Source organism: Perissodus microlepis, chromosome 16 (genome assembly GCF_051167445.1).
Source record: "Perissodus microlepis isolate ML-2025 ecotype Zambia chromosome 16, ASM5116744v1, whole genome shotgun sequence".
In the NCBI taxonomy this organism is placed as follows: Eukaryota; Metazoa; Chordata; class Actinopteri; order Cichliformes; family Cichlidae; genus Perissodus; species Perissodus microlepis.
In genome coordinates this window covers 20,583,267-20,609,078 of record NC_140476.1, presented here as the reverse complement: position 1 = coordinate 20,609,078, position 25,812 = coordinate 20,583,267, and the positions used below count along the sequence as shown (strand labels likewise).

Genomic DNA, 25,812 nt, shown 5'->3' with positions numbered 1-25,812 from the left:
ATTAGGTACATCTGTTCAATTGCTCTTTAACACAAATATCTAATTAGTCAATCATATGGCAGCCACATCCTACCCGAAGACAAAAACACACACTTCTTGGCCACATCAATAGGTATACCTGTTCATTTGCTGGTTACTGCAAATCACATGTGATCAAATCAATGCATTTAGGCATGTAGATATGGATTTTCTGAAATACAAGGTTCAAACATCAGAATGGGGGAAGAAAAATGTAATTTAGGTGACTTTGAATGTGGCATGGTTGTTGTGACAGATGGGCTGCTCTATGTATTTCAGAAACTACTGATCTGCTGGGATTTTCCCACACAACCAGCTTTTGGCTTTAACAGAGAATGGTGTGAAAAAGAGAAAATGTCCCGAGAGGAGGAGGGCCAGAGGTCAGAGGAGAATGGCCAGGTTGCTTCAAGGTGATAGGAAGACAAGTTGGCGTGTTACAGCCAAGGTATACAGAAGAGCATCTCTGAGCACAAAGCCTGCTGATCCTTGAAAGAGAAAATCACACCTGGTGCCATTCCCATCAGGTGAAAACAGGAAACTCAGGCTACCATTCACACAGGATCACCAAAATCTTTACAACAATTCAGACTGGTGGGGGTGTATTGATGTGGGAGATATTTTCTTTGCATGTTGGGCCCCATAGTACTGTCTGTAGGATAGTTCCAGCTGAGCATTGTTTAAATGCCACAGCCTACATGAAGAAAAAACATACGCACTTGCCAGCCACATCATTAGGCATACCTGTTCAACTGCAGATTAATGCAAATCACAAGGCATCAAATCACATGGGAACAAATCAGTGCACTTAGGCACACGGATATGGCCAAGAAGGCCAGCTGAAGTTCAAACTGAGCATCAGACTGCAGCTGCAAACTAATGTGTGTGCCACTCCTGTGGGTTAAGAAACTAAGATTACAAGTTGTACTGGCTCACAAACGTTTAATAACAGAAGACTGGATAAATATTGCCTTGTCTCAAAAGTCTAGATTTCTGCTGTGACATTCTGATGATAGGGGCAGAATTTGGCATCATATGACCTCAAAGCATGGGCCCATCCTGCCTTTTATCTGTGGTTTAGGCTGCTGGTGGTGGTGGTAGGGGACAGCTACTTCTTTTCTTGCCGCACTTTGGGCGCCATAGCACCAACTGACACCACAGCCACATTATTGCTGTTAACCATGCTCATCCTGTTGTGAGCACAGTCTACACATCTAATGATGTCAAACTGGTTTCTTGAACACGACATTGAGTTCTTTGTATTCATCTGGCTGACACAATCACCGGATTTCAATCCGGGGTTGAGAAAGTTGGGATGTGGTGGAATGGGAGATTGGCATCATGGATGTGCAGCCGGTATTTTGCATCAATTCTGTGATGCTATCATGTCAATATGGACCAAAATCTCTGAGTAATGTTTCCAGCGCCACAACGAGTTAAACCTTCATCGGGCAATGAACTTGCAACATAACAATGAAAAGAACTTCATATTTTCCAGTAACAGTCTGTTGTTGAAATTTTGAATTTCCAAGTCTCAGTATGAAGGGCTAACCTGACTGCATAGGTTTGGAATCACTGTATCAATATTAGCCTTATTGCCTTATTGACATTTTGCACACCATGACCCCTCATCCAACTCACAGTCAAAATCAAACTTAATTTTAATATCAGTTTCCTTCCTTTATCCCTTATTTCCTTCCTTCTGGCCAGCAAGCCTTATCCGTGGCGCACTAACAAAGGGGAAAAAAAAAACTCGCTGGCCCCGCCCCCTTTAAAAACGCAAAAAAAAAAAAAGAGAGGGGGGGGGTGGGAGGCCAGCGACAATGTGATAGACAACACAGCCGCTCTGCTCTCTCAGCGTAGTAGTGGATATCTTCACAGTGACCAGAGAGCAGAGGCGAGCCAAAGCGAGCCGCATGCTCGCTGTGCAACAAGGGGGACGGGAGCAAAATGAGCCACCGGAAAGCCGCAGCAGCAGCATCCATTGAGGACCCGTAACAGTATTTGGGTAAGGCTTTGTTTGCTCTCCCTAGGATTTCGATACAGTTCTGCATTTTCTGATTAAGAGCGCTTTGTGCACGAACGCGGAGCGGAACAAGGGGAGGATGTGTTCGCACGATGTTTGCTTAAAGCGCTGCAATACCGAGAATTTGAAATGGAAAAAAAAACCCTAAATAAAAAGAAAAAACATGCGGATGAGAATGTAGCCGACAGCGCTTTGTCTTCGTTACTTCTCCGAAGCAGCATAAGCATCACAGGAAGCTCATTTTAACAGCGGCTCATTTTTTCTAACCATTTTTATTGGTTAGATTGTTTAATGAAAACAGAGGCATTGTTGACACAGGCAGCAGAGTTCACCGTTTCTGACGCGCTCCTGTTACCAGGCGCTGTTTAGTGTTTTTCTTTTTTTTTGCTTCGCCCCACAATGGATTGATTTCATTCACAGCTCACTGTGAAGCCAGGCCCCCACTCCGCTCTACAACTTGGGAAGAACATGCGGAGGTTTCTCGCTGCCTTAGCGCTCAGTTATTGATGCACATGCTGGAGCAGCTCCACACAAAACAGCAAACCAAGGCCAACTAAGGAGCTCCAGGTTAAGACAACTGGAAGGAAAAATAATAATTTATTGAATTAAATTAAAAACAGTTGTATAGTATTACATTAATCGCGCTTATTTGACGCAAACAGAAATCAGTGCCACTTTAGTTAAGGTGGAAATAACCTGCTTTGTATACCAAAAGTTACATTTAGCAGTCATGATTTGGTGCTCACGTGCTCCTTATTGAAATGTCTTTTTCCTTTATAAACACTGCTGCTTCCCCTCAGTTCACTTCACTTCAATTCAGTTTTATTTATGTAGCGCCAAAACACAACAACAGTTGCCTCAAGGTTCGTTATTGTAAGGTAAAGAGCTTACAATAAAACAAAAAGAATTCCCATTAATCAGACAACCACCTATGAGGAAGCGCTTGGGGAAAGTGGGGAGGAAGAACTCCCTTGTAACAGGAAGAAACCGCAGAACAGGCTCAGGGAGGGGGGAGACATCTGCCAAGACCGACTGGGGGTGATGGGAGGAAAAGAGGACAGAACACACACTGTTGAAGAGAGCCAGAGATGAATAATAACTAATGATTAAATGCAAATGGTGTTTAAACACATTGTGACACAGTTGTAGCCATTTGTTTTTAAAATTAGAAGCTAACCTATTCTACTTTACATAGCCATTCACTCACAGACTAACACCAGGTGATTGAAAGCAGTGAAAACAACAACAACAGGACCAACAACACACAGACACACACTGGTGTCAAGAGCAATTAAGCCTTTTATTTTTTGTGCATGTGGAGGGTTTGGAACGTGATGCCTTTTGAAGTAGTGCGAGTTGTCTTGATATCAGCAACAGGAAGTTTTATCACTGAGCTGTCGCCACTTTTAGCTGAATGTCACCGTAACACATTAAACCTGCCAAAGAAACGCACACAGCCTTCAAGAACCGCGGCGGAGTTTGGGAGTCGACTGAAACTCATTACAGTGAGAACACGTGCACGTGCACAACCTCGCTGTTCTCCGTAGTCCGCCGGAATCAAAGGCACCGGTCTGTTCTTTTGCATTTTCCTTCTCTGTGCATCATAAACAGCTCAGGGAAGGAAATTCAAAGCTCCTCTCCAGGTTATAGTGACATTGCATCAGAAAAGTGTTATTACGTGTGCGCGTGTGTAGAGCTGCTGAATATTTATGTGCGCTGTGGTTTTCAAGGCTTCACGGAGTTTACAAGGACAAGGACAAAAGTTGAATTTAATGGTCACTGTTTAAACTGTAGAGGTAAAGTTATTTTTGTTAAATTATTCATTTATATGTGATAAAATAAACCAGAGCAAAAACGCAGGATCGCTTTCTGTTCTACTTCTCAAACCATAGATGTTCTTACCCCCTCTCACAGTGCATTATAAATGTGCAAATGAATGCTTGATACACACAGATTTACACCCGCGCTGTGTGAAAACGTTGTGACTGTCACACAACTTCTGTATTACTGCTATTACACACAACTAGCTAATCGCATCCACGCGTTGGCTGGCACCTCTTTGTGTCTGCAGCTGGATGTTTATTGTCTCCAATGGGGCTCCCTCCCTCTGTGTGTGCAGACAAGGAAAAGGTGTTAAGGAGAGCTCCTTTCTTTGCACACACTAACACTAATACACCACATTTACTCCACCACAGCAAATACTTCAAGCCATTTTTACACACGGACTCTTTATTTCTTTATCGAACTGATAGATATTGACCAGCATGTAGTTCTGCCATGAAGGTAGTAAACATGTAAAATGGTAAGGGTGTAGAGGTTCTGTAAAACTAGTGAGAATTTACACTGCAAAGAAACACATTAGGTTGAAAGGAAGGTTTGGAGGTTAATTACACACACACGCACACACACACGCACATATATGTAAAAGGGAGGGAGTGCTGTGTGTGTGTGTGTGCATTCATGAATATGGCTCTAAAAATACTAGGAGGTGAAAAAAATGCTAACAGATGAAATGCATAATTGAAGTCGGCTATGACCCAGTAACAGTGTTGGAGTCAAAGACTGACTGTTCTTATTAGCATCAGATGAGAGGACGTCTGAGAGGGGAAGTGATTCATACCAGCTTTAGTCTGGATTAGGCTGTAAAGAGATAGATAGATGTGCAGCAGTCAATCTGTTCACGAGCAGGGCTGTGAAGTGGATATTGCACCGCTGCAGCCTCGAAGGTGCTCGGAATAGTTGCATTGATTAAAGTATAAGATGGTACTGCTGATATTGAGGTTTTCAGAATGCTTTTTTTTTTCAAAACCAGTTCATATTGATTTAATTTTTTAATTGCATTAAACCTGCAGTAGCATGTTTTTCATCACCTGAGGGCTGTGCTATGAACAAAGTTCAACAGAGTCAGGTTTCTTTGCGTTAGCTGGCTCGACAAAACCCAAAGCCTGAGTTGGAGGTAGTGGGCATCATGACAGTGTTTATCAGTTTTTTCTGTCAAGTTGGGCTTTCTGCCTCAAGCTCTGCACACTCACATAAAAATGGGCATTTTTGTAGGTAATGTGACTCTTCTTCCACCAAAAAATGATCCCTGTGAGTGCCACCTAGTCTAGCCAGAGATGTTATCAGATGGTGATAATAAATAGTGATTAAAATTCAAAGAACAGAAAAAGTATCTGAGTAAAATGCAACACAGTTGCAAATAAGACAAAATTAATGCTGCAGAAAATTAATAATCTGGTGATTTAACGCGCAGAGCGGTAAAATAAATATATTAATTCAAGTTATGCTGAGGGCACTTTCTGCGCTCAGGTTTTTTTCTAAGGTAACGGCTGCAGATTAGAAACCCTGAAACTGTAAACTGGATTTATTGAAAACTAACGGTTCATTGTCCCAATAAATGAGATCGCTGAAAGCGGTTTAGTTTGTTGGCAGATTAACTCAAATTAATGTTACTGAGTAAACAGGTGTTTCACATATAAAACACATTTTCCCAGCAGAGATTTTAAAAGATTAGCACTTTAAACGTGCTGTAAATGATAGATTTAAATCAGATTTTCGATTTCAAACCAAAACTCTAAAACTGTCCATGGGGATTTAGGGTACTTTAAGCTCAAAGAAGCTCACTAAGCCATTAATCTCGCTGAGCAGCACATGCCCCAAGTGAAAACAAGTAACCCAAACTTTTTAACTTGACATGGCAGCCTTTGTATGTATCCTTAATTTGCACTTGTGTTTCTATCTAGCAGTTAGATTTATCACAGTTTTTCAGCAATGAAAGGAAGAAGTTAAGACTGTGCAACTAGTTGCACAACTTGTCACTGTCAGAAAAGTTGTGCAACTAGTTGCACAACTTGTCACTGTCAGAAAAGTTGATTTCGAAACTTGTTTGCTTTCACAGAATCTTTTAGTGTGGACTCAAAAATTGCAGCACATAAGAAATGTTAGGCTAATTTGTTTGTTTCATGTCTATGATAGAAAAAAAATATATGTCAGTGGAGTTTTGAAAAACCAAATATCAGTATCCGTCCTAAAAACAAAATCCGGCATTGTTCGAGTTCTACTAGTGAATCTCTTGATGCATGCTTAATCATCCAGGTAAGTAAATGCTGAAAATTCTACATCCAGATGAACAGAATCAACCTGGTGAATGTTTCGATGCTTTCATCTGTGTGTGTACTACACTGTAAAAACAACCTTTGTAAGACTCATGTCACACAACGTGAGATCAGATTGTGTGATTAAAGAACAGCGTAACGCTGATGAATATGAGGGCAGAGACAAATCATCTGCTTGCGTCATCTGGTTTGTGCTGCTCTTATCTGTGGAAATGACAGTATCACATAAAAGTACGCAAAACTTGTTTTGAAATATATATTTTTTTCTTTTATGTTGCTTTCTGTTGCTTTTGCATGTGATGGTCCACTTATGGAGTCACCTCGAAGGGGAATCGGCATCATTTTATGTTTTTGATTTGTTTTTTTTGGATGTTGGTTGGAGCGTGAGTCACACAGTCAGAACCTGGTTATAAATTAGTGAAGGTGTGAATTTTGCCACAGGGCAGCTGTCTTTGATTGGTGCGTTTGAGAGACGGCCACAGATTTTTGCCACCTTTCCCAAAGGTGTCCAAAATCAAACAGTGTAAAGAGGCCTTTAGTCTCTGATTGTGTCCATCTGCTGTGTGGTGTTCAATAGGTTTTCGAAGGTGACTTTTGAAAGCTTTTTCTTCTTCTTTTTTTTGTGAGTAAAAGCAACCACAACAGTAATGTCACAGGCCGAAAAGCCCTGCAAAGCTGAGGGGAGCTGCAGAGTCAGGTAATAATTCTCCAAGTTTTGCTTTGAGTCGATACCCGAGCTCCTTTGTAATTGTTCCTAACATGCTTGCAATTTTACTGTTGGCGATGGCTAGAGGTAGGGTTTCAATTTTATCCGCACCAGACTGTAAATGTTGAGATACAGTGCAAAGGAGTGGAGGGACTTGACGGGCAGGCCACTCCGGGAAGGTGGAGGTGTAATTTCAGATGCCCACTAACCGACCAGACCAGCAGTTATCTGAGCTCAGGCTTCAAAAGCAGGAGAGCTGGAGTCATCAAGCCCAGCTGTGTCCCTCACTCCTGGCTGTAGTGCGTGAGGACTCGGAGGATGACCCCTCTGAACACAGCGGCGTCTTTGGTAATTAGCTGTCTTCACAGGATTGTAAAATTCCAGAGGAGGCGTTTTTCAATCTTAGCTCGTGTGCATCTCGATGTGCGATGCTGTAGTCCTTATGGTGTGTCTTCTTAAAAAGGGACACGGGATATTCAAGCAGCTTATTATGGCGTCACATTCTTATTTTTACTCTTAAGTCTCTAATCTCAGTTCATGAGGGGAGGCAAATGTCCGGAGTTCAGACAGATTATAAAAAGGTTAGCTTTCTGTAAATGGTTCTTGAGCTGTAGATTAGTGGGTTTGGTCTCTGCACAGTTAAGTAAATAATATTTATATAGAACTTTTTAAGCAAAGAATCTATTACAAAGTACTTTACAGGGAATTTAAAAATATATCGCACAAAAACAACATAATACAAAAGAACATCATCCAAATACCTGTCAAAAACAATTAGTTTTCAGCTGGTTAAGTAAAAGAAAAACAGCGATCGTGGAGGCGCGGTGATGTGGAGAATGCTTACGCCCTTGCTCAGCATTCCTCTTCTCCGATTCTAAAATGCAGTGTTTCACGCTACCTGTCAGCATTGATTGTGGTCCCAACAGGCAGAAAGTCAACCAACAATACCCCCTTTCGGTCCCAAAACACAGTTGCACACTGCGTGCACACTGTGCGTAAGCATTCTCCGTGACACAGCGCGTCCACACGTCGCCCTTAAAACTGTCGCTCTCCTGCAAAACTTTGGTTGGAACTTCATCACCCAACCACCCGATAGTCCGAACTTTACACCCAGTGAGATAATCCATCCACAATACGAGGTTAGTCATTTATATACTGATGCATGGGCTGAGCTGTAGTTACATCGTAAGGTTTTAAAAACTGATCTTTAAAATGAATAGCGGTAATAAAAACCGAGAGAGGCCGACAGTGATCACTGACTGTTTTTAGGGGCTTTTTGAGATTAAATAGAACAAGATACAAAGCATGTTAAAAACACAAAAGCCTTATTAAACGCAGGGTAGTTTGGGCCCGGAAGCAAGATTTGTCATGTCATCACTTAAAGACTGGATCCCTTTTCTGTGTGTGGACCAGAGAAATATCGATACTGGCAGCAGTTTTCTGAGCCTGTTTGTCTCGTTTCCTAATCACTGTCATCAGTAAGTGTGCGAGGTGATACGGTCTGGTACTACAAACATCGCCATGTACTTTCAGCCTACACAAGAAGGGCAACAGACAGCGAAAGAGGCTTTAAGTGGACTTTCTCTACTTTTTCCCCCCACGTCAAACGGCCACCCGCTGTGGGCGTCAGCACTCCCGGCTGTATTTATGGGCCATAATGTGAGGTGTGGAACTGCATTTCCTTCATAGGACCTTGCCGCTGGCAGACTGTATTCAAGCGAGCGCTATGCACCGTGAAAGCCTGTCATCAAGAAGCACTGCTCTGTGTGATTTATCAGAAGAGGATGTGGTTGGAAGGTCACAATGAGTCAACCCTTTCCAGCCATATAATTTCATCAGATTTGCCATTTTCTTCCGGTGAAGAGAACTTTGTAAACTAAGCACTAGTTTCATTTCTCTTCCCCCCACTTTTTTGGAACCATGAATTGCCAAGTCCTCTAAGTATAGTGTCATTTTAGACTTTTTAAGTCTTCCACCTATTTCGACTCTAAACAGCCAGTGGGGTGGCTGATGAATAATGATTTTCTCTTGTCCAATGTCTGCTTTGAATAAGTCACAGGTTTGTTTTTTCCCATTGGCTGTGTCAGTAACACTAGTCTCAAATAAAACACGTCCTCTCCTCTGGTAATTACAAGGTGCACAAACAGCTCTCCCAGCGTTCTGATAGAAAGGGGCTAATTGCCAGTGCAGTGACCTTGTCCACATATGTGTGTGTCCAGGTGTTGTCTCAGTATTATGGTTTCTTCTCTTTTTCTGCAGAGTGAAGACTCTGTTGTTTCCTCTGTGCTAAAAATTAGTTGTGGGTTTTCTGTAACAGATGGACTGTGACAGGTGTGCTTGTGTCTGTGTGTGTGTGTTTTGTGTGTGAGAGACTTCCGCTCCCCTGCACCTCTTAGCCATTATTAGGTGTAGCTGCTTCTTCAAAGCAAGATTAATGAGTTTCTGAGCATGCCTTTGCAAAAATAGACATTTTTGCTCAAGTGATGTAATCAGCGCTGTAGTTGAAGGAGGATAGAAGGGGACAGGACAGACCTAATCTCCCTCAGTGGGATCGGTCTTTAATGGAGTTGGTACCTTTGGCTCTGACCTTGCTGGACCTGATATTACAGCAGCATGAAGCCATCTCTCATGAGTCTGATCCTGTTACCACCAAGTGGGAATCCAGATGAAAGACGTCTCTTTCTCGGTATTTCCTATAATTGATGAGCCTGTCTGTAACTTATTTGTTTTGTGAGCTGTGTCATTGTATCAACACAAAAACGGACACGTTTTTACACGTAACTCATGATTACGTTTTCTTTTTACAGGAAAGCGGTGGTGCCAGGCAGCGCAGGAAAACAAAACACAAGACACACTGTTGTTCTGGTTAAACCAGTGAGTCTATTAACTAGTCACATGGTGCTAACATTCACCCATAATTTAGATCTTTTCAGTGCTGTTTAGTAGGTGTGTGTTGCATCGTTCACTTTGCTGTTTTGTTTTTATGGAAATGAATTGTAGTGTTTTGGTTCATCCCTAAGCCACAGTTTGGTTTGAACGCCTAGATGTTACAGACAGATATTTGTTTGCGTTGAGATAGATGCGTACTTCAGGGGGTGAGTGGAAATGTTGAACAGTCTGTGAACTAATGATACAAAAGTCTGGTGGGACATTATCGTGAGAGGCCCTTTTATGATCCAGTAGTTTTTGGAACTTGCCTCAACTGACCAATTATTTGAAGATTTGTATGTTTTTAGGAAATTAAGTCTAAAAGTATTTAGAAACTGTCTTTTTTTTATTTTATTTTTTTTTACATGTGTTGACCAGTTTTGGGTCAAAGTTTTTGAAAAATTATTTGAGTTTTTTTTTAATTAATTGTGTGCATTTAAAAAATAAAGACTACTAGGCGGGGGCTGTCTGTGCTGTTTCACTATCGTTGTTCTTGGATAAACTAGCCCTCTGTATACATAAAGGGCTGAGCAATGCAATTCAAGTAGTGCACCATAACTAATAAGTAAGGATTAATGACTCTGGTGTTTACTTTCTTAATGAATGGCTGACATTAAAGCAGTGATTCACAATTGGGGTCTCTTGATTTTTGTCAGTCCAAAATCCAAAGCTGTTCACTTTTTAATTACTAGGAAGAAAAAGAAGACCAAAAACAAATCAGCATTTGAGAATCTGAATTTCATTTACTGTTTTATTATCGGTTATTGTGCTGACTAAAAAATACCAAGAAGAAATGGACACAACTCGGCGTGAAAACAAAGTGGAACAAAGAGGACTTGGACTCTAGTGTCAAAACAATACTCTTGCTGATACTCTTGTAGTTACTCTTGTAGTTAGCCTTCTGTGTATCTGTCTACATATTTTTTCCACCCTTTTTGTTGTAGAGTCCTTATTTAGCTTCTGAGATTTAAATCACTTCATTGTTTGTGTAGCTGTTGGAAATGTGTTTTTAAAACCGTGCTAAGCTGCAGTCATGTGATTATTAGCGTATGTGACTGGCAGGCAGTTGATTGGCTGGAACTAGCTGTGTTGCGCATGTGAAAGGTGTCATTTGTGCGGAGCCGGTTTCTCTAATGCCAGTACAAATTCACATTTCCACAAAAAGACTGACAGTCAAAACAAGATTACAATAACTACAAGCAAGCAACGAGGAATATTCAGTCAGTTCTCTGTATGTGTACAGTACAATATTAAAATGACCGACGTCAGAGCAAAGCCACGCAGATGTGATCACAGCCAGCGAAGCGGTGTCTGCGCTTACATCTGCATGCACAGCACCACAACTGAATGTAGGTCACAGATGAAGGCAGTGGTAGTGGTGGTGGGGGTGGGCATTGGAGGTGGAAGTGAAGGGAAGAGGAAGCCCTTCATTATGTCATTGTGTTGGAGTTTCAGTGACAGGACTAGAATAGGATGTACGGGGAGGTTTTAAGAATTAAAGTAATAATTCTTCTACATGTCCGCAAAAACAAAGATGCAATATGTCAGCAGAACCGTCTTGTTCCTCTCTGACAGGGTCAGAAAACAACTACCTGCATTAGATAAATGACTTTTGCTCACTTGTTTTGCTCTTTTTTTGGAGGTTTTTTTTCCCAGCACAAGAAAGCGTTTCAGCTTTGACATTATCCTGTCTCCACTTTCTCATTTATGTGGGCTTCAGTCTATTTGCTATTCTTATCAGCTGCTCTTTGAAGTTTGAAGATGTGATGAAGTGTAGCAGGCCCTTTGGAGAGCTCAGATACTGCCAGTGTAATTACACAGGATGAAGTGTTCTGTACCACATGGTAATAACTCCATCGCCTCCTGAGGCTAAAAGTACGGTGGACTTTGCAGCAGGGCACTTATGAAGCGAGGAAGGAGAGACACTCTTCATTTAATCTTTGCATGCGCTTCGTCTTTATGTTCAATTTCTCACTTCAGCTCACGTATTGAAGTGACCTCTGACGTCTTGCTTTTCATTTTCGGTGTCTCATTTGTTCCTTGTCAGATCCAGAACCGCCCAAGTTTCCCCAGATTAGATGAGAAAGTGCAGTATGTACAGTACAGTGAAATGTTATGCACTGGACGGGCTTAGTTTGAATGATATCAGTATCTCATGATATCCATTAACTTTGGACGATTGGACAAATGCACCGCCCAACCCTGTTATTTAAAAAAAAAGAAAAAGAAAAACGAAGCCGTTCCAGTGATGGCCCCGGCTCTGGCAGTGTGTCTGTCTTAATGACACTTACAGCTTGAATCATGTCTGCAGACCAAAAACGTTGGACGCATTGATTTTGATTTCCAGAGTCTGTATTTGGTATGTTGCTAACATGGGTAATTTCCATCTCTGTCTCATATAGAGCAGTTTAATTGGTGAGATCAAAGGCTGTGTAGCTGTTTCATCACTTTTACACTTTATTCTTTTGCCTCTTGGAGTAATTTATTCAATCTCTTCTTCTGGAAAAGTTCTGCTCATGTGAAGGGGAGTGAAGCGTGAAATCTGAAATGCAGATTAGTTGGTGGAATTGCACCAAAACAACATTCTCCTTGACTTTGAACTAGGTGATGTGAATAAGCAATGAATAGGAAAGGACTCTGTTCCAACAAGTTCTGACTTTAGCCATAAACATATCAGAGTAGATTAACTCAGAGACGTTCAACTCGTAGCTTTTAGTTCCCTGAAGGCTGATCAGAATAAGTTCAGTCTGCTCTGAGTGCGTTCACCCCGAGTTAAGTGTGTGCATGAGTAGAGGGGGAAAAAGCGATCATCAGCAGAGCTTCGGGATGCACCATGGCAACCGGTAAACAAAGAGCAAAGCTTCCATTTGAATCCAGTTGACCGAGGAATATGAATGTGTGTCACCGTGGACCATGAGGTTGATCTCAAAGAACAGAACAGAGTCAGTTTAGTTAGCTTGAACCACGCTACCAGCATAATAAACACTGTTACATTTTTAAACAGAGGATATCATTTTTTTTTGTAGTGTCTTTTTTATCTTTTGCTATGTGCTAACATGGCTAATTTCTTTTACCTAGTTTGAATTTTCAACAGGTAGAATCCACATCCTGTGTCATCTGACTGATTCAGGAGGTTTACATTTCTACATATTGCTGTCAAGCTTAAAGGTTAATATTTATTCCAAAGTGAGGAGATAAAGCTAACTTGGGTTGAAATATTTATTTTCTGTCAGAAGCTTATAAAAATGTGTTTTAAATAAATAACAAAGGTGTAGAAAATCCTAAATCTAATCAGTCAAAAGCTACTAGTCCTACAGAATAACACAAACAAAATGGAAAAGTTAATTCATTAGTCAGTTCCAAATAAATAATGTACACAATAATACAAAATATCTTGAAGACTTAAAGTGTTAAAAGCACTTCAATCAAACTTAGATTGCTTGATTTGCGATCCACTATGGTGGTGTGCAAAAGGCAAAACTACAAGAATTGTGTCTTCGCCCCAAACATCGCAGCATCACCTGTATATAACAAACCCTTCTTTTCATCAGTGTTCGTTGGGACGTCTTGTTCTGAAGGCTTGTTTTTGTCTCACTCACACTCCTAATAAACTTGTGTGTATAGGTACAGTAGCCCAAACATTAGCACTAGAGGTGGGCAGATATGGGAAAATATTGATAGTATAATTACCAATGCTGGTATTTGCATTAGGTTGATACCAGCACATTGGCAATGCTTTGTTTCTATCCGCTTCTCTGTGTAACCCACTGAATTGTGTTAAATAAATTTTATTAATTTTTTTCCTGTAACATGCACCGTGACAAATGTCTGAACCTTTTTGTGTTTGACTGTCACGTTGTTTTATTTAGAGCCTATAGCACATTTAAACAACAGAAGTTGACCCAAAGAGCTTTAGAGTCGGGCACGTTTACACTCCAGGTCTCCAAAAAACCCAGTTTCAAAATGGAAAAGCCGAAAGGCGTGTTTGATCGTGTTAAATCACTACTGTGAAAAGTTCAGAATTTGCATATTGATGATGATTTATCTCATAAATCATGACACGCTGCTCTGCCCTATATAAGCTTTATGTGGTAAAAGTATCTGTATATACAGAACAGACCCTGTATTTATTTCGTATCGCCTCTATACCGAAATCTGCAGTATTGCACGTTCTAATTTAGCATATGTGTTGCTGCTGCCAGCCGCTGCCTCTATGCTGTGTGCGTTTACCTAATCTGACATGACTCTAACTCACCATGATATTTGGTTCGACGCTGTGCTTTCGTGTCATCTCCCTTTTAGTTTTATTGACTTTATGTGACCATGTCTTTGTCTTTTTATTGCCAAGCCCCAACTGTAAATATAGTTAGGCGTGTCAACATATTTGAAAATGTCCCACTGTCTCCAACTAGCTTTTAAAAACGTAGTTTAAACATTTAGTCATCTCAGGCTAATCTTTATTGGTATTACTCGCTTCATCTTCAGCTTCTCAAATGTCACAGCCAGCTTTTCTTCAGTGTGACTGACTGCAACATGACAAATGATTGATTGTTGATGTGTTGTGTGTCTAAAGCTTTATGCAGATCAATTATATTTAAACAGCAATTGCAATCATGTCAAAGCAGTCATGTTACTAAAAAAATGAACTAATGTCTAACTGTAATTTCAGTGTTTGTAGAAACATAAACTCCTGGAACCTAATTCGCTCCACTTTGTATGATTGAAGAAGTTAAATTGAGTGAAAGAAAAGCTGATTCAGATGCTGTCAGAAGAAACGAGTTGGAGAGAAACTCAGAGTTTGCAGCATGAATTGAAACCTGGCTTCTGAAACGGGGTCTGGGGCACCGGCAGGGTCTTCACCACTTTCTGTTTCGCCTCACGCTGCTGCACATTACGCAGCTATTAAGGCTTTATTGTGGTTGAGCGTCGTAGTAGCTGGACGTGTCTAAAGATGTTTGTACCCGTTAGAATAGTCTAAGCTGAAGGCAGATTAAAACACCCTCCGTTCTTGCACGCCACTTCATGCAGCTCTCATCTGCCTCCAGAAAGACATTCGGTCACATCCCAAAAGACACAAATTCCTGGGATAAGACAAGCTGCCATTTATTATGAATAAACTCTATTTATTTATAATAAATGCCAGTTCCAAATGCACAGTTTTTGAACTCTGGAAAATGTGTATATGGGGCAGACTTTGGAAGCTCCCATGCACGCTGACAGGCACTTCAGTGTTAGGGGCCAGTGTGTAGTTTCTCTGAACTAGCTCTTCAGATATGCTGTCCAACCAAGTCAGACATCAAATGCGTTCATAGCCATCCCCATCGGCCACACTCGGATTGGAATGCATCCCATCATCTTACACAGGCTTGTGTATGTGAAAAGGTCCACAGGAGAGGAGTACAATACCTCTCTGCTCGCTCACCTGCGGAGGGCCGGCCATTCACATGGTCAAGTGGGTGTGAATGTCAGATCTATTTTAAAAGATTATGGTTGGTGTTGGCATCAGATGTGGGGTGAGCAGCCTTGGGACCAGCTAAATTTTGGATGGAGCATAAATCCAAAGCATGCTTGAGATCAAAATACAATTTGGGTGTGAAAACTTCTCCAAAAAACCCAAAATACACTCTTTAAGTTCAAGTTCATAAATAACTCTGGTCCCAGCAGTGAGGGTGCATTCACCCATCCAGCAGCCCCTCCTGCTTCAGCCTATTTCTAACAGGCTCCCTCATGTAATACATCACTGGAAAATCTATTTCCCACACTATGTGGAGCACATACTGCATTTGCATTTATACTACACTATGCTCTCTTCCCATAATCCTGGGAGACTTGGCTTGGAAAATTCTAACCTGTTCATAAATTAATTCGAGTATCTACAATAGCTGACCACACGGTTCACTCTTTGATTTGTTGGTCCACAAATTCTTAGTGAACCTCATCTTGTTGCCTTTTCCTTTTTGTTTTTTTTCTTTTTACCTCGCGGTGATGTATTAGTTTACAGCTACTAGAGGCAGTTTGAACCATTGCAAGGCAAATATTAAAGAAATTCAGCGTTATTTATTTTTTAAAAACTCTTTCACATGGAAAAGAACTCTGCTCTTGAGTGCTCAATATTTTATGAGGAACAAGTCCTTTGGTTCGTGTAGTAGTTCAGAAAATGTGCAGCCGTCTATTGTAATGCAGTGCGGAAAAATTGGGACCGAAAGCAAGCACTGCTTCAGAACAAGCCTGCGATAATTACTCTGTGTGCTTTCGGTTCAACCGTATCTTTTATAAGACTCTTTTATTGCTTCTCTTTTGTTTTCTGATGATGTGTTAAACATCGAATATTTATCTTTGTCGGCCCACTCACTGAATAACTCTTCTTAAATTCAGCAAGCCTCACAAACATGTTCCTATGATCCATCTTCAGCATTTCCATTTTTATTTTCTGTAAATGTTATGTGGCTCTTGCTTCTTAAGCCAAAGCCAGAACCTCTTCAGAGACTTATATTAACTTGCAGGAGAAATTTTTCAAGGCGTCCATGATAAAAGTATTCGTATCGTGGCCGCCCCTCACCAGTTCCTCAGCAGGGTGCTGTAAAGTGGATTCTCTGAGATGGTGTGCAGCTGGATCCCCCGAGGGCTCTTCTTACCTGGCAGCCAGATACTGGCTGGAGTTCAGCGTGCTGAGAATATTACAGCAGGGAGCTGCAAGGCATGCTCAAGGAATGTGGTTATGTAAAAGAAATGGAAAAGAAATGTAACTATAAATATATTCTCTATATTGTACTCTTTCTTGCCTCTCTTGTGGAGTCACATTGCAGTTTTATGGCTCGACTGTGGTTCAGTGTTGGTGCTATGCAGAGCTTTGCAGAGCTGTCTTTAACTACCCAGGTGACAGTTTCATGCTTTGCCCTTGCCTTGGAAAAAATATGGTGCATGTGTAAGCAATGTGCTCGTTCTGTAGGCAGAATTTCCATAATCATATCTAAGCAAATCGACACCATCATCGGACCACATACAGACATTTAAACTGCTGTAGAGTCCCAGAGCAACTACATCATATTGATCTCAGCAGGTTTAAATGCAATTCATGCAGAAAGAGGAAATGACGTCGGCCCCGCTGTTTGAAAAGTCATCCTGATTTTGTTTTTTTAACTAAGTGAAGATAAAAGATTGGTGTATGAAAAGCAGCCCAGTGATTCTTATCAGTGTTTCCACCTACGTGCATGAGACCACAAACCAGGAACTCTTTGTCAAGGGAGACGTTAGGGGGCCTAACAGTGCTGCATTATGCTAATCACACAGTTGTAGCATAGCTGTTTTTTTAAGGCAATCAGTGTGAATTAAAAAAAAATAATTGTAAAACATAACCATGGGTGTATGCAGCTTTTATAACACTATGAGCAATTTTCTGTCTCTTCAGGAACAATTACACCTATAACACTTTGTCTGAACCACAACGTTAGTCATACAAGTGCCTTCTTGAACACTAAGTTTCTCACAGTTCACAGTTCAGCTAATTTTAGGAGGGACTTCTTAAAAGTCTGTTAGTTTATGCAGGATTTGTACACTTTGTTGCTTTTCAGTGTCATAGAGCATGTCAGAAACTTTATAAACGTTATATAATAACGTGTAGTACAAATGAAACGTTAACCTTTTACATAATATCTTGAAGACAACTGATATTAATGTTAAATGCCCAACTAAACACTATCACAACATAAGTGAATACTAAAAAAACAACCTTCTTATCCTGATGTTATTATTTTATGGTATTTTGCCTCAAAAAACAAAACAAGGAAAGATGGCCCAAAGGTAACTATCTGGACACCCTGCTAAACATCAGTTGCTATCTTCTTTTCCTTATCATAGATGATATAGTTTATTTTGGTTTTGCAGTTTTTATATTGGTTGTTGAACCACTGTGTGCAGAGTAGTAAAATTCTTTTTTTTAATAAAAATGCTATATATATTTTTGTGATATTCTCTGTCAAGAAGACTAGAATGATAGACGTGGATGCTGGGCGTCTGAGCGTGTACGGCATTCAGGAAAGCAGGTTCAGAATAAGTGACCTTTTGGAAAATAAAGCCTCACCTGGCATGCAAAGTAAAGAAGACTCTAGTGGAATACAGAATATTTAGAAAACGCCACATAAAATTTCAGAATAAGATCCAGGTCCTGGTCCTCATGTGTCCCCTATACCAGGATGCTCAGATATACAAAAATGTGAGTTTGGATGGCAACGAAAAAGGCACTTAAAAGAATGATACTAAGATTATAGAGCCAAGGTAGATACAGCGACTTACTTTCATCATATTATTTTGATTTTAAAATGTTAAACAAAACATTGAAAAGATAAGAGAAGAATATTGCACTGGTAATAAAGTGAAATATTCAGTTGTGATTTTTGTGAATAGTTGTCCATAGTTAGGTTATGAGTAAGAGAAGATGGAGTGTTTACTCTTGGTTGTTGTGGAAGTGTTGGGACTTGATACCAAATGTTGACATATGCATGTAATATCCTGTTGTTAGATGTCACAAATGTGAATGTTTCACGTGAATATGGCACTTACTGGTTCTTGTTCGGGCATTGTTTTTCACTCAAACTCTCTAACACAGGTAAATAATATTTTACTATAACTATCAAGTCAACAGGCCAGTTTGACTGCAGTTATGTGATGGTGGTTACCTGCATTTACACGCACTGTTGCACTTCTTAATCTGATAAGTAACTGAAGTTCAAGCTAATGGAAGATAAAGAGAGAGAGGGTTAAACTGATATATGATTTTGTGAACTAAGGAGGAAGCAACACAAGGGCTTTCTCTGACTGCTTTAGGACAATCAATCACTCCTCCCAGAAAATTTAAACACGAACGCCTGGCAGAGGACCGGCAGACAAGCTACAAAAATACTTTTTTACTCCCTTATGAGGTACCTGCAAAAGCTGAGCACATCAGCTTTTGAGCTCATCTTTCATCCAGCCGTGCTTCAGAAAATCTCGGGGGGGGGGGGTACATGGGTAGAACAAAATAAAGTAAAAAAAATAAAAATAAGAAATGGTTGATTCATTTTTGCGTTATTGCATTTAGAACTGTTTATAACTGCAGGCGATATCTCTAACTGGGAAACTGTGTATAACACTGAAACTGAAAATAGGATGATTTCCAAATGTCATAAACTCATTTTGTATTCGCAGTAGAGCAAAGCACACAAATCAAATATTTAAATCAAGAAAACGTAACATTTTAAGAAGGGCAAAAATGTCATTCTGAGAGTGATGGCAGCAACACATTTTTTAAAAGTCAGGACAGGGTCATGCTTACCTCTGTGTGTCATCCCCTCTTCTTTAAATAAGAGTCTGTAAATATCTGGGAAATAAGGAGACCAGCTTTTGGTGTCCCGTTCCTGATATGAGACTCTGGCTGCTTAACAGTCCTACGTCTTTTTGTGTTTTTCATTTCATGATGCTCCAGATGTTTGGAGGGAGGCCTGTTCAGCACCCAGACTGGTCTTCTGTGAAGCTATGCTCCTTTGATGGATGCAGCATGCGGTTTAGCATTGTCCAAAAAAAAAGAAAAAGATGTTGTTAGGCGCATTTGTTGCTCTAAAGCCTGTGTATATCTTTCAACAATGGTGATGCTTTTCCAGCTGTGCGAGTTGCCAATCCCATAGGTGCTAATGCACCCCGATACCATCACCGATAACGAGTTAGATGGTCCCTCTCCTGCTGCAGTCGATCGATGGCATCTCTCTCATGGGTGTGTGATGACAGCTACCTATAGGGTGGTGTGGACACGCAAGTTTTAAGAATGAGACAAAGTGGGATTTTAAAATTGGTACAACAGGTTGTCCACTAAATATCTTGGCACACGTTCAAATCTCAGTGACCTTGACTTCGAGCTTAAGGTCAGAATAAGTTAGAACAAAGCATTGTAAGACTTTTAGACTGATACTATGTGGTTCTCAGGCCAAATGTCCAGTAATTCTGAAGGTTGAGTGGACTTTCAGAGGAAATTAAAAACACATTGAGGAAAAGGCCATGGCTAAACAGAAACATCGCACATATCTGCAATAATATATAAACCACAGAATGTTAAATAACTAAAAACATATTTTAGCTCATTCAATGGCTGTTTGACAGCAATGTGACTCAGTTAACTTAAGTCAAACTGTAGCAACAGTGACAAGCCCTTTTCAGCATCCCCTGGGAGAACTCTTATTTGCTGTTGTCTGTGTTGCTTGAATGTTTGTTATTTTCATATTTGACTGTGTTAGATCTCTTAGAGACGTGCAGGTGTTTTCCGGTTTCTGAACATGTTTGCTTTGTCATTTGCATTCCATAACATTCAAGCAGCTAACCGCTCTCCTCTTTCCTGCTGCACAAGCTTCAGCTGCTTCACTTTCATACACCCACTTTCGATTTCGGTCTTATTCTTTACAAGATCCGCGCTTTATATTCTGTTTGCCTCCTTTGTCCATCACAGCCTCCTGCCAAGTCATTTTGTCTTCTTTTGCTGTCTGGCAACGTCTCTCTTACATGTTTCCCGTTTTGTTGTTTCTTTGTGTATCCCTCAGAAGATAGCTCTCTACTCCGCCCCCGCCTCTCCATCTGTGCCACACACTTGTGTTGTTTCACAGTTACTGAAGCACACATCCTGATTGCTACCAGGTGAGGCAAACTACAAATGCACACACATGCTTGCATGACATGCGTTGGAGCACACACATACAGTCTGCAGTGGTTCAGTGGTGCATTTAGATGACATTTGCTTGGTGATAACATTGCCACTGGCTAGGTTTGTGTTTTGCACTTTGTCTTTGCTTTTTGTGTGTCGGGCATACTGCAGCTGTTGTTTTCAGGTGTTAAATGGCGCATTTTCCATTTAGGAACATTTGACCTCCAGTGTGGTAGACATGTCAAAACTCCTAGAAGGAAAATCCCACCTGACTGTGGCTTTAAATGTTCTCAGAGGAATCAGATGTGTGTTTCCACAGTGTATTTTCTTTCTCTCATGCCGTTCCTGCTCCCTCTAGCCTAGTTTCTCCCTGCTGCTTTCCTCCTGCTTGACTGGGGTCAGCAGATGAGCTTTGACCTCCTGTGTGGCCCCTGAGCGAACAGCTTGGAAGCTGCGTGAACGCATAGGGGCGGAAGGCCACAGGGGCACCCGAGATCAGTTGTGCTGTACTCTGCAGGACCCAGCAGCTGCAGAGACAGGAAGCTGTAATTAGGACTAGAAGAGGCTTAATACTTTTTTTCCCTTCCTGCCAGTCTTCCATTCTTGCTCTCTTTCTCTCTCTAGAGAGAGAAATGCTTCCACATTAGGAGACCAAAACTCGCAATTACATGTGATTGTAATCCTCTGATGTGAGGCAATTTAATGCTTCATTTATTCACCTTCATTGCTGTATATTTCATGCCTTAATCCATCAGTGAGCCCAACGTTTTGTACACCAGAGTATTATCAAAGCTGTAGAGGGGGGGCGTGCAAAAAAGTGAAGTAAACAAAGGTGCTATGTTGTCAGATTTGTAAAGTAATGTAACAACGAATGCTTTTGAATATTATTGTTGAATATTATTACACAGGAAAAAAAACAACTACACGTAAAATAATTACACCGTGATGCCTTTGCCTTTGTAAATGGAGGGACAGTAACTGCGTGTAATACCTGCCAGTCAGATTAACAGTATTTCGTCTCTATCTGCCATTCTGCAATTCATCTCATGTAAACAACGTGGCGCACAGCGTGACGTGAAAAAAGGCACATCCCTTTGACATTGCGTGAGGAACTCTGTATTCCTCGTCCACAGGAAAACGCAAAAAAGGAGTTTTAAAAAAAATCACCGTTTTCGGTGATTCGAAACGGCGTTTACGTGAGGAGGAAGCAGCTGCGTTTTCAAAAATACCTGTGTAGGTGCGGACGTAGCGTAAAAGAGTTAGTAGTTTATTTTCTTACTATCTGTAATTTATTGCAGATTACTTGTATTTGCTTAATTGTTTACTAAATGTTTGAGGTGTGAAATAAACCGCAACGGAGCAAAATATGGGCGTGTGTGGTTGGAGGATGTGTTTGTGCGTGTGCCTGCGCACGTGCACGCGCGGGGGCGAACGAAAAATGTTCGCCCCGAACATTTTTCTTGTAAAACAAAGGGGGGCCCAGCAAAAAAGTTTGGGAACCACTGATTTAAGGTGTGTGTGTGTGTGTGTGGACAGACAATTTGCACGCCACTATACAGGACAGGACCAACAGTCACTTATAGGGGCAAATTGCCCGACCCCACGAGTTTGAAGGCATTTTTGCGGCTCAAAATGTGATTGTAGTATCAGGGTTAGGATGAGGTTATGGTTACGTTTTAGGCTGAGAGTTAGATATTCGTTTGTGATTGTTGGGGTAAGTGGCTAGGCAAAGCATTATGTCAATTAGATGTCCTCACTAAGAAAAAAAAAAGTGTGTGGGTGTGTCATAAAAAAACAAGACTATACCACAATTTTTCTTTTTTTGAAAAGTAAAAAAGAAGGAAATTAATCAAAATTAAACTATCATTTTGAGTAAATAGTAGGATAATGGCGGATTCTTGATTATAGTAACCATTGTTTCATCAATGTTCAGGTACAAGAACTGGACTTAATAAGGAATGAAAAAATAGCCAATGCACAAAGACAAATTTCAAAGAAATTCAAAAAACCTGCTCAAGACCACTTTAGAAAAAATGCAAAAGTCACTCAGGACTTGTGCACAATAAGGTATTAATCTATTCCACTTCTAAAAATGTGTCAGTAAGTTGCTACACGTTTCTTTATGAATAAACATAAAGAGTAAAAGCCATCATAATATGAAACAGATGCAAACTTCTTTAGAGGCAGAGTCATAAACTTTTAAAATGTCCTCATGCCTCCTTATGGGTTATATCATCTCATGAATCAATTAAATGTTCATTTAGCAGCAGGTAGCAGTGATGTAAAGGATTACTAATTGATCAGCCATTTGGTTCATCACTGTGTACATCTTGGGGAAAGTACTTTAAAGACAAAATCACGATACTCAACTGCCGATCTGTGACACAGCAACAGAAAACCCCCACAACATTGTGGTTGCCGTTAAAGTCATTTTGAAAGCTACTATTTAAACAAAGCTTCCACCCGAAAGGCTTCCTTTGAAGCTTTTGTGTGGAGGCTTAAAGTTTCCTTCAAAACCTGTTGTTCAAACCTTCAAACCTCACGTTAACAAGCTTCCATGGGAAAACTTGGGTTGTTTTTGTTTATTAAATTGGGGAATTCATCCAATGATCCAAATTGTATTTCATCTTTGTCTGATGTTGCGTTTAAACACAGCCGGAGCAGCTTTAGTTTTAAAGTTGCGTCTGGAGCTTTCAATCTTACATGAGGGAAGTTTGATTACATCTAATAAATGGGGCCAGTCTTTAAAAATTCTCTTTAGTTGCAAATGGAAAGCGGCCAAGTTCTTGTGTGCAGACAGTGGTTTCCTGTGTGAGCCGTATGGTTTCACGCTCGCATGCCCTCATGCATGCATGTGCACGCTGCCTCAACTAATTAGTACCTCTCTTTTTCGCAGGGTCCTGTTATATCCTGACAGACACATGGACAGGGAGAAATAAAACCATCAGTTCAGGTGAGTATTTCAAACCTCTCGCTGCCTCTTTTTGCTTCCTATCGGTTTTTAACTGTACTTCCTTTACAGGCCCTCCACCTGACCTCTGGGGTAAGTCCTAGCTGTGGGACTTGATGTTGGTGGGCCCACAGAGCTGGCGTGCATGTGAGAAAGAGGTAATGAAGTCCAGTATGAGGCACTGGCGGAGGCTGATGCTGGTGGGAATACTGGCCTGGGCTCTCTTCTTTCTTGCCCTCCTGTCGTATTTCCTGGATGCTCGTGTGGATGAGCCCCTGACTTCTGCTGGTGCTTTACTCTCCCAGCACCCAGACACACGCCGTCTGGCCTCCATACAGGCCTCCCATCAACAGCATGCCGTGGTAAAGCTGACTTTACCATTAACTACAACGTATCCCAGAGATAAACCAGAGCTGGAGCCTCTCGCCAAGTCCGGGACCCCAGAGACCAGCCTGGAGATGAGCCAGAACCCAAACAATCTTCCTTACGCTGTTTATGGCAGCCAGGAAGTAAGTCGCCAGGACTATCTTGACCCACAGAGCCTGGCAGCCTGGTCTTCCTTTGGTACAGAAAATGTGGGTTCTCACTCAGATCCTGTAGTCCAGAGTCGTGAGCGACAGTCACAGACTGCAGACTATCAGAACCACTTCAGCAACACTCAATACCAAGGTGGCAAGGAGGAAGATGATGAAAAAGAAAATGAAGATGAAGATCTGGGAAACAGAAGGAAGAACAGAGTACAGAGTATGGCCGGTGATGACTTCTCTGATCTGGAGGAATTCTATTTCTCCAAATCCATCTCGCTAATAAAGCGGCTCTGGAAGGGTCGAGTGTCGGCGGGCATGCTGAGTCTTCGACTGCAGCGTGCCATGAAGGAATACGTCAACTCCAACAAACACCATGTTTCCTACAAGGGGAATCGCAAGCCCGCTCAGAGTGCCAAGGAGCTGCTTTGTGAATTGAAGAATCAGGCCCGGCTGAGGACAGTAGACGGGTTGGAGCAACCCTTCTCTTCACTTGGCTGGGCTCGTCTGGTGCCATCCCTTCCCCTGGAGCAGCTGTACAAAAAGGAGAACAAGAGAAGCTTCAAGACCTGTGCTGTGGTCACCTCTGCTGGGGCCATCCTTCGCTCACGATTAGGCAAAGAGATTGGTAAGCACCAAATAAGACACTTTCTGGCATTTTCCAGAAAAAGTCTACTGCAAACGTGTATTCTGTTGAAACTTGTGCAATTACAGATACTTTTCCCCGAATGTCTTAAATACAGCACTATAATAATTATATAATATAAATAATTTCCATGAAATTCTTTATAACAAATTATGAGACAATGTGGAGCCGGTGCTGCAATTAGAAGGCTTTGTGTGTCTCTGACAGTAAAGGCTAAAGTGGAATTCAATCCTATTCAACAGTAGTAAATTTCACAGAAATTAGTCTGTGAAGAAGCCTTAGTGACTTCTTAGTCTTAGTCTCAGTCTTAGTCTCAGTTGACTGCAGGTGAGTGCAGCTGACTGAAACTAGCATCAAGTCACAGGATGTAGAATTTCACTGAAGTGTTTAATGGAGAAACAGCAATACTCGGAATTAAGTAGGAACAATAACAGGTTGGACATGTTACTGCTGCCAAATAAAGGTGTCCCCGTTCCTAATAATAAATTACCATTAAATGATTCATTAGATTGTTTGATTGCTGCACAAAAGACTCGCCTGTTCTCTAAGTGTCCCACTCAGGAGTGGTAGTCTGAAGGTCAGCACATTTCCACTTTGTGCCTGCAGAGATTAGCATTTGCTCAGGTTTTTGTGTGGCTTTTGCTGATTAACTTGTCAAGCTGATTGTGCGCAGCATCGAGTGCGTGCCTAGTAAGCTAGATATCTTTGCATTTGAATGTGTGCGTTCTTGGTTTAGAGACTTTTGGCAGCTCTCTGGTAAGTGGGGAGAGTGTGAATTCAGTGACAGATGGCTCCGCAGAAAAAACAGAACCCCCTCTGGTAACCAATCAGGCCTCTTCACATCACATATAGCTTCCTTGCATTTCTCTCTGAATTCAGCTGTTCAGGGCAAGCGCTAGAATTAATAAGAAGGTCTTCAGCTTTGTGGCTTGAATTTTTTTTTTACATCTCTATAGACTGATACGGATATACAGATGTCACTGCCACAGAACACATTTTACAAGAAAGACAAGAAAGTACACCACACAGAGAAATGGGTACATGCGGGCAATGGAAACAGACTTCTGCAGGTGACCCTTTGGTTATCAGTGAAAACATCGATGCCAGAAGCCTTCAGTCTTTAGCGCGCTACTCTGTTGTGTGCTACTTGGAAATCAGCAGCGACATCATTTCCTAGCCACCTCCCATTGTTAGTGCATGAACACCTGACTTTTGGTATACGAGAAACAGGTGACTGAG

At 41.2% G+C, this 25,812-nt stretch overlaps 1 protein-coding gene across 4 annotated transcripts in view; it reads left to right on the top strand.

The window, feature by feature from the left end:
- The first annotated feature begins 1,808 nt into the window (after nucleotides 1–1,808).
- The window catches only part of st6gal2a (ST6 beta-galactosamide alpha-2,6-sialyltranferase 2a), a 41,297-nt gene continuing 17,293 nt past the window's right edge, over nucleotides 1,809–25,812 (top strand). The window contains exons 1-4 of one of the 4 annotated variants that reach the window (XM_084909005.1): nucleotides 1,809–2,023; nucleotides 20,356–20,446; nucleotides 23,350–23,406; nucleotides 23,476–24,555. In XM_084909005.1, coding sequence (XP_084765131.1) covers nucleotides 23,520–24,555 — 1,036 coding nt within the window. In that variant the 5' untranslated portion in view covers nucleotides 1,809–2,023; nucleotides 20,356–20,446; nucleotides 23,350–23,406; nucleotides 23,476–23,519. Of the gene's footprint in view, nucleotides 2,024–9,669; nucleotides 9,737–20,352; nucleotides 20,447–23,349; nucleotides 23,407–23,475; nucleotides 24,556–25,812 lie in introns of all 4 variants that reach the window. The other 3 variants (XM_084909004.1, XM_084909006.1, XM_084909003.1) reach the window with 3 other exon arrangements.